General features: G+C 30.7%; 1 protein-coding gene across 1 annotated transcript in view; it reads right to left on the bottom strand.

Annotated features, from left to right (window-relative positions):
- Window positions 1-9,616: 9,616 nt before the first annotated feature.
- LOC102600097 (EG45-like domain containing protein) overlaps window positions 9,617-10,085 on the bottom strand; it is a 5,684-nt gene continuing 5,215 nt past the window's right edge. Inside the window, exon 4 of the mRNA XM_015315314.1 lies at window positions 9,617-9,720. Coding sequence (XP_015170800.1) covers window positions 9,714-9,720 — 7 coding nt within the window. The 3' untranslated portion in view covers window positions 9,617-9,713. The remainder of the gene's footprint in view (window positions 9,721-10,085) is intronic.

The following is a 10,085-nucleotide window of genomic DNA, read 5'->3' as shown; positions in this document are numbered from 1 at the left end:
TGTTTTAATTAAATCTCTTGTATATTTAATTATTTTTACGTAATATTTTATAATATTAATTTTAGATATAAAATTTAGCTTTTTTATTAAATTAATTTTTCTATATATGACTTTTAAAAAAATTAAATTTATGTTAATTCTACTATAAATTATATAAACTACAATTAACCTTCACAAAAATATTTTGCCATGAAACAAGAATCATGTCAAAAAGATGTTGAATGTGCATTTGGAGTTTTGCAATCTTGTTTTGCAATTATCGCAGGACCGTCACGTTTTTGGAGAAAAGAAGTGTTACATGATATATTAACTTCCTGTATTATAATGCACAATATGATAATTGAGGATGAACGTGATCTTAATGCACCAATTCAAGATGCGTCGGAAGGTCCAACTCCGACCGTAGAAATGGCAATAGATGAAAATTATCAATTTCAATAATTTCTAGCTCGATATAAAAAAATAAAGGACAAAGAAGTTCATTTTGAAATACGTAATGCATTAATAGAGCATTTATGGGAGCACCGTAGTGATCTTGAAAGTTGAATATTTATGTAGAATTTAAAATAATTTTTTCAATTATGTAATGTTTATTTAATTGTATTTCATTAATGATTTCACTTTTATTTGTATTATCCATTATTATGTATAATGTATAATATTTGCTAGCAATTTATATTATCTAAAAATTATGGTACAAATAATTTTATATTAAACGATTATAAAAGGAAATAATATGAACTATATATGATGATTGTTTTAGAAAGAATTTGTTTTATGAAATAAGAAAATATAAATGAAATAAGAAATAATAATAAAATAATGAAGAGAGAATTTTTTTTTCTTTTTTTGGTGTAAAATTTGGTGCAGTGGATTGGAGTTGATTACACTAAATTTGATGCTGACACTAAATTTAGTGTAAAATTTGATGTTTGGGTTGGAGATGTCCTTAGTCCACACTTCACATACATCACTAAACAAGGTATTTCTACACAATCAGAACACAACAGAGCTACATAATTAAGCATGATTGGATTGAGTACTGCTAGGGTGGGTGAATCCACCTAAATAGTCTACGTGATTTGAATATAGTTATTAATTGAATCAAAATATACCTCAACTTCGTGTACACTAAACTAAGAAATTTTCAAATAATATATTTACTTCATTTGTTCCAATTTTTATGTGGCATAAATGGAATTTCAAGAGTCAATCAATTTTTTAAAAATATTTCTAAGTTGTTAATATTGAGATTTATAGTACTTTTTACATCATTTTCAAATAATATATATTATTTCCTCTGTTCCAATTTATGTGTCACCGATATAATTTCAAAAGTCAATCAAATTTTCAATATGTTTTTTTAAAAATATGTTAAATTATTAATTATTGTTGTTTATAGTTTTTTTCCCCGTAATTTTAAAATATATAAAGGACTGAGAGCTTGTTTGACACTGTTTCTAAAAGCTGCTTATTTTTAGAAACTTTTTTAAAATTAACTTTTCGGGAAAGTGTTTTAAAAAAAAAACAATTTGTGTTTGATTAATTCATTTGAAAAATGCTTTTGATAAATGGATTGGGTTTGACTATTTTTAAAAAAAAAAGTACTTTGAGAGTCAAATTACAAAAAATGACAAGTATCAATGCACTTTTAATATTGAAATTATTTTAAATATCTATTATAAAAAAATTAATTAATTTTTTATTTTATTAAATTAAAATGTACATATTTAAATTTTCAATCAATATTATATATAGATGAATAAAAAATAAATTAAATATTGATATAATATTTACATGATAATTTAAGTATAATTAAAATATCAAGTAAATAAATTTAAAAATCATTTCACAAATTAAATCATTACATACGAAAAACTCATTACAAAATAAATAAATATAGGAGATATATTGGTAAATATGTATATATGACAAGAATATTTTGTTCTTGCAATAAATAATATTCTGCTTATCCTTTTGCTTTTTTAAAAAAAAAAGCGGAAATTTTCAGCTTTTTCTCAACACTAGAAAAAGTGTTACCGCTTTTGTTTCTATTTAAAAACAGTTTTACTAATTATTCAAACACTCCATTTTTTCAAAATAAGTGTATTTTTATTCAAAATAAGTTACTTTGACCTTCCAGCAACAATGTCAAACAAGCTCTAAGTTAAATAAACTAAAACTGAGAAATCACAATAAAAGACCATAATTCCCTTATATGCCAAAGCAGACAACCCTAATTTAAATTTGACCCGCCATAATGTGATAACCCAAACCCCTAATCCCCAAATTAGTTCTTCATTTCTCCTTCTCCAATCTCCAATGGCGAATATGATCAAGTCGAGAGAAGACCGACTCAGTGATTTGTCCGACTCAATCCTAATTAACATTCTATCTATGTTGTGTGAAGACAGTAAAAATGTAGTGAGAACCAGTGTATTATCTAAGCGATGACAGTTTCTTTGGATGTCTGTTCCAGTGTCACTCGATTTCATGTTCCATGAAAATCCCTCCTATTCCGGCCCCCCGAAAAAGGGCATGCGTGATTTCGTAATTTTCACGCATAGAGAGCTTCATTATTGGAGGTCTTGCCAGAAAATCAGAAAGTTCAAGTTGATTGTCGATTTTCCTAGGACGGAGAGGTTTGTTAAGGATATCGATTTATGGATATATTTTGCAACTAAACTAGCAAATGTTGAAGATTTTGAACTTGAATGTGAATCTGGATATGAGTTTCCTCAGTTTGCATATAAGAATAAGTCGTGGAGGAATTTGGATTTAGGGTTCTGTACATTAAACCCTTTAGCTAATGTGAACTGGAGTGGTATCGTTTCTCTTTCATTTAGTTACACGTATTTGACGGATGATGTCATGGAGAATATATTATCTGGTTGCCCTAACTTGGAGTGCTTGAAATTCTACCATTTTTTTGGATTTCGTCGTCTGGAAATCCGTAATGTGAAATCGAGAAAATTGGTCATAGAAAACTTAAACCATGATGATGAACGTGATGTATGGCTTGAAATAATATCCCCATATATTCAAAATTTAAAAATTCTAGGATCGTGCCATGAGATAAGCTTGTGAAATGTGGCTTCCCTTGTCACTGCAGTTCTTAATTTTGATTTTAATTTTACTTTTGAAGAGGGTGAAGAGGAGGACCCATTGCAGAGGAAGAGGAAGGAGTCTACTTGTTTGAAGGAACTTTTTCACAGTGTTGCCCATGTCGAGAAGCTTGAATTGGGTCCCTGGTGCATCGAGGTTTATTCATACGCTTCACTATCCAAAATTCAGATTTTTTTTTTAATTTAGTAGTGACAGTGTTTAGGATATTCTGATAACCAATTGGGTAAGTACTGAAAATTACATTCTTGTACCTATCTAGTTGCAAAGTGGCAGGTGATGTTGGACAAAATTTTGGATGATGAGCATTGAGAATAAATAGTTTGCAATGCAAAATACATTGAGAATAAATGGTGTGTAAAATTTAAATTCATTTACATTGATGGTTTGGTTTCTCAAAGTGCTTAAAAGTCTATTTTTGAATCTCCAAACCAAAGTTGAACACTGTTTAACAATTTGCATGTCATTATTAAGTATGCATTACTTCCTTGTTTTGACATATTTTGGTTTCTCTATGTGGTTTATAAGTACCTGTCCATACTGGAATTGTAAGGGTGGCAGCCTTCACCTTCAAGATGGAAATTCTTACAACTTAGCACAACCTTGAGGCAATTAGATTTCCCTGGAATTTGCAGTTTTTTACAGAGTTCTTCGGATCTTAAGACTTTAGTCATTGACGGGTACAAAGAATCAAGAGTAAGTTCCCTTTGAACCTTTACTTTTGTTACTTCATGTTATCAAATATCAAACGGCTGTTAGTGTGGAAGAAGACGACAATATATATCCACATATTTCTGATATCCAGTACACTAGGAAAGGAATCACAAAACTTAATGAAAAGTCACCTTCGTGATATACTTCATGATAGATAATGCTAAAAGATTACAAGGAGGGGGGATTCGACTGATGAGAAGATTTATAAGTACTTGATGAACTTATACAATAGCTTCTAATTTGTGGAGACTTACTTGCTCCCTTGTGCATTGATTCCATGGGAACTTGAAAAGGGAGAAAAAGTGAGGAGTTTTCTCAAGTAAAATGTGAGCTCATTAAAAGATCTAATCAGGAAGGGAGCTTCCATTTGTCAACCCTTCTTTGTGTCCAATAGGTGACTGTATCCAACTAAAGAATCAACCACACCATTCGCTTCTCCGTAATAGTGTGTCACCTCGACTTATGAATCAACTCTTTAATATTTTTCAATAATAGGTTCATATTGCTAATAAGGTTTTGCAATTCGCTTGACAACATTCACAATAAGTAAGGAGTTGGGTTCCACCCAAATGCTTCAAGACACCATTTAAGCCCATAGGAAAGTTCAAATGCTTCAGTCATATTTTTTGTTCAAATTTTTCTTTCTAGTCTCAAAAGTTTATGATATTTCTTTGTTAAATCTGTTGCAGCTGCATGCTTATTATTCCTTTTTCTTGTAAGACATTCAAAAGAACTTTTTGTTCTCTCGATTTATTTTCCTTCATAAAACAGTTCAGATTGTGTTGCTTTGATTCATGTTGTCACTATCAAAATAGACTCTATGAGTAAAGCTTTTTGAAGTTGTCAGTAAAAGATGTTTAACAAATAATAGTACTCACTTTCGTGCGAGGGGATGAATAATCAGATGCTTTGAACATCTTTTTATTGTTTGCATGAACCACATTGTAACATTTGCTAAGCAGTGAGAGATGTTCCTTGAATTTGAAAATTCATCACCTTTTTATTTTATCCGCAATCAACTCCTTGGCTTCCTGCTTCTATCTAAGATAGGTTAATATAGCAGATTTCTTTCCTACAGGCCCAGCTGTTAAGTTACACAAATAAGGATGAACAGATCAAGAGGTTTGAAACACATAATTTTAGTGGCTCATTTCCCCATCTGAAGACCATCAAGATCCTTAACTTTTCTGGGTCCATGCTGCCGTTTGTAAAATATTTGCTCAAGCATGAAAGTGTGCTAGAAAAAATTGTCATTGTTGCCAGAAGCAAAAGGAGTGATGTGTCTCCGGATTATGTCAAAATTGAAAAGGAGTTGCTGAGCTTTCCAAGATCCTCTCCGCAAGCTTCAGTTACCTTTTCTTACAGATAACCTTTGGCCACTATTGTTTGTATTAATTGCAACATACTTAACATCTGTTACTTTTATATTTGAAACTGGATTGAGCTGATAGACAAGACTTGGATTGCACTTGTCTGTATCCAAAGAGTTATTAGTAGTTTTCTTGTCTAAGAAAACAATGTGTTCATTCTCTAATCATCATGTAAGAAAGCTTGTTCTAAATGTTTTGTGATTTCAGTTCATATTGTTGTCTCCTGATCATGCTTTTTATACTGAAAATTTATGTTTTGAGAATCATTTCTCCAAAATGTACTTAAAGTAGAATAGTTGCTCTCTCCCACTTTATTTCTTTTTGAAACAAAGAATTGGAGGGAGACATGCGGGAGCTAGAGAGCCGGCTACTTTGGCCGAGCCCAATAACTTTGGATCAAACTTGTGTATATTTGTTTTAAAAATCTATTAAATATGTACATATTATTAATTTAAATTTCAATAAATTAAAAAAATTATTGTCCGGAACCCAAAGCTTCATTCTGGGCTCCACCTCTGGAGGGAGATGGTGAGGAGACCTTTGATATGGCAAAATGCAGTCCAACCATATGACAAAGTACTAAGATGGTACTTTTTTTTTTAATAAATGATTGTGGTGCTAGTGTCACGGACTTAGAGTGATGGCTAAAACTCCGTGCGGCACTTGACAACTTACTCACGAATCTTTCACGATCTTGTAAGCTCAAGTAAGCCCTTTTCACTAAGATCGCTAAGGAAATGAAAAGGAAGACTTAGAGAATTTTGGAAGAAGGCTTATATTGCTTTGGAAGATTGCTTTACACTTGGTTTGTTACTTCTAGCTTGGGTGGTGCCTTTGCAAATGGTGGCACCTCTATTTATACTAACTCCTAGGGACTAAAGTACAATTTTAAATTACTTTCTAAGTCCCTAAACTTATTTACACTTTGGTCCTAGCTCTAGAACTTTCTACATACTCTAGGACCTTCCATTGCCTTCTAAGTCATTTCTAGAGAATTCTAGGGAATTCTCTAGCCTTCTTGAATAATCTAGAGGGTTCTAGAGTTTTCCGGAAACCTCTCCACAACTCTAGACCCTTCCGCCCCTATCCGGACGCCAAATTTTACTGCGAAGTGGCGGGACGTGACACTAGGCTCAGCTTGTGCACCCTTTAACTTTGCATCGGATTTCTGTTATCTTCCACTAGTACTAGTACCTGATAACTCTGCTTATCTCCCACTAGCACTAGAACTTGATAACACTGCTCGAGTAATGTTTTTGCATCTATTGAAATTTGAACTTAAGACTTTATGATTTCGGAGATAAACCTTAATGTGTATGCAATGAGTGAGTTTTTGTATAAAATGACAATTCCTATCTACAACGTGAAATAGGAACTAACCTAAGTACTTCGAGGTTTACAACGATAGCTTCTAACATGTGTGTTCACAAATGATCGAATCTAGAAGTTCATCTTGTTACATTATTGAAGGTTAGCTTTGGGCTTTATTTTGAATTTTGAAGGAAGAGAGCTCCACTTGTCAAACCTTAAGGTTCCCTCTAGCTTCTCTTGATAGTGAGTGAAAAGCTGAAATTTTTAATAAGAGAAGTAGGGCTGCGTATTGGTCGGTTCGGTTCGATTTTGGAGTTTATTGGTTTGACTTATTGGTTATCGATTTGTTGACATGCTAAAACCGTTATAGAACCATTAAGATATAATCTTATCGGTTATTGATCGTTATTGGTTCGGTTATTGGTTTAACTGTTAAGATTTGACATAAAAGATAATCATTGAAAATCACTCAGAAACAAAGTGACAAATCAAATGAACCATGTACATGAGTTCACAGATTGCATTTTGCTAAAAAACAAACACTTTTACATTATAGAATAACCAAGAGTTTGAGACAACCAAAAATAAAAGTATGAAACTTAACTCCAAGTCAAGGACTTTATACACAAAATGGTATATAACTATAATTATTTAATATACTATCGGATTATCGGTTAACCCGTTAAGAGAAAAAAAATCAAAATCATTATCAAAACCGCTAATCCAATAACCTATTATTGATAAATCAATAACTTTTTTTTTTGTTCGGGTTATCGGTTTCGGTTCAATTTTGAACAGCCCTAAAGAGAAGTAATGAAAACACCTTAAACTTGACACAAATTATTGAATTATTGATAGCCTAAAAAACACTCATTTACTTGACTAACTAAACTTAGATATACACAGATCTGCCACATGACATAACAAGTGGTCTTCAAACTTTTGTAGAAACATGAAACTATTAATAAAAAGTTGGGAGAAGTGTTAAAAACATTCTTAAACAAAACATGAATTTAAGGGTGTATTTCACTCATGTTGCAGAAATGGGAGTGTATTTAAGTTCAGTTAGCTAAGCAAAAAAATATTATTAAAGCTGAAAATAATTTATGGATAAAACTAATAATTCCGCATGCCAAATTTATCATATTTGGAGGTGAAAGAGACCATTAATTTATTGCTGGAGGTATTTCAAAAAAATCTCAACATTCAGGGTTTTTTTATTTGGTTACCTGAAGAATCTTCTTAAAGATGTTGATTTATGTGTACATTTTGCAATTAGCGATGCTAATGTTGAAGGTTTTACTCATGTATTTCACAATTATGAAGACTCACAAGAATATGATATAAGAATACAGGAATTTGGTTTTAAGCAAATGCCAGTTACTGTTACTTGGAGTAATTTGATTTCTCTTTCACTTGAGGATTTGAATTGACAGATGGTTCTATTAAAAAAAAAAAGTATTAGCTGGTTGCCCTAGTTTGGAACTAAAGACATTTTATGGGATCAATTGTTTGGAAATTAACAATGTGAAGCTGAGAGAAGTGACCATAGAAGATTACCAAGATAACAAAAATCACCATTTTCAAATGTCAATTTGATTAATTTTCAAAATTAATTTTTTTAAATAAATAAAAAAAGATATTCAATAGTACTATAAATTGCAATTTTTTACATATCAGTATGATGAAAAAATATATCGTAAAATGTTAGTCAAAATTTTTATTATTTGACTTTAAAAATTAAAAGTAGACAAAAGAAGTATAATTTAAGAGAAGTTTGAATAAAGCGCACCTAATTTAGAAAGGTCTTTAGATATTCAATCTTAAATTTTCAAACTAATCGGATCAGCCAAATCGAGAGCGGTTGATCTTATTGTTCTCTATTTTTAATTTATACTATTCATCAACAAGTGGCTCTTCAAACTATTGCACAAATTGGTGTATCGTTAAGGCTGCTATATTAGTGTTATCCATAGTTTAGCAAGTCAAATCAAATTTGCTGATTTTTTTTAAACCATAATTCACCTAATCAGCAACTGTTTTCAAATGAAACACAACAATCTAATATATTTTTTCAAATAAATTGAGCGAATACTAATTTATTTCTCTCAAAACACGTTCCAGCCGACTATTATTAGGTGTAGCAACAACTTGCCTTGTTTTCTATCGATGCACGTTTGCCTTTATATTTTAATGTATTTTCTTAACTTCATAAAATGATGTTCAATGTTCAAAATTATCTCGAAATCGACTTCATCAAATTAATCGGATCAACTTTTCTAACTCCCAACACATTGTGTCATTGACTAACATTCTTGTATGTGGAATAAGGTGGGATATTTTAGAATTAATTATGAGATAAAATTTATATTGTGTTTGATGACGGTATAAATTTATCCCGTCAATCAAATACAATATAAATTTAATCTTAGGATTAATCCTGAGATATTCCACCTTATTACATCAGCTTGAAATTATTTATTTCAAATTTAGTCTAAGAATAAATGCAAGACTATTATATTAAGATAATTATGTAGTTCATGTATCAAATGATCCCTTAAGATGCATACGCCAAGCATATAGTATAAGAAGTACTCCCCCCATTTACATTTACTTGTTTAATGGATTTAGCAAACTCCGAATAATAAATGAAATGTATATTTAACTATGATACTCATACTAGTTACTACATAGTAATCTTTAATAGACTTGAAAATAGTTTTGTAATGAATAGTTAATGCTAAGAATTAAACATTATTTTTTTTGTCCTTTTCTAGACATGCTAAAGTGAGCAAATACAAATTTGTTTCAAATATAATGGATGGCTAATTAATATACAATCGATTCACTAAATGATAACCCAGGTACGTAAAAAGTGCAAGCCAAACATATTGTTGCCTTTGGTACATATACACTAATTATTTGCAAATAATGAAATAATATTTTACAAATCAAACGATAGTTTTTTTTTTTTTTTTGTATTTTGCTTCTCAATTCTAGTTTCAAAAAATTTAAGGGCCATTTCAAGTGAAATGGTGATTTACTTACAAAATTTCGAAGAAAAAAATCCAAGTAAAATTTACGTCTAAATACTTTTTTTTGCCTTCCTAATGCTCCTTTTCAACTTCAAACACTTGCTTTTTTTTTTCATATTGTCCAAACGGTGCGTCAAGAAAATACTAATTTGTTTTTGTTCTAGACCCTGCAGTAACAAAGAGCTCTTATCTGTCAGAGTTAAAATTAGAACATCTAAATTTATGAAATGTTGTTCAAAATTTGAAATGCAACATTTTCTTAAAGGATTATTTTATATAGGATTTGCATTCATTATTTGTTTTTGGTTTACCATCCGATGTCTAGTACATTGGAGACCGACTAAATCTGAATTTGCACCGAAAAGTTTCATAGGGGTAAAACACTCCTTAACAAAGACAATTTAGTACCCAAGGAAATTTGAACTCAAAATCTCTTGATTAAGAATGAAATAATACTTATCTTACCAGTATTATTTGTTTTCCTTTAATACCCTTTTAAACACATTTCCATCTTTTTCATAGTTGGGACCCC

Source organism: Solanum tuberosum, unplaced genomic scaffold (genome assembly GCF_000226075.1).
Source record: "Solanum tuberosum cultivar DM 1-3 516 R44 unplaced genomic scaffold, SolTub_3.0 scf00335, whole genome shotgun sequence".
NCBI lineage: Eukaryota > Viridiplantae > Streptophyta > Magnoliopsida > Solanales > Solanaceae > Solanum > Solanum tuberosum.
Note: the sequence above shows the minus strand (reverse complement) of the source record. Positions and strands in the feature narration are given on the sequence as shown.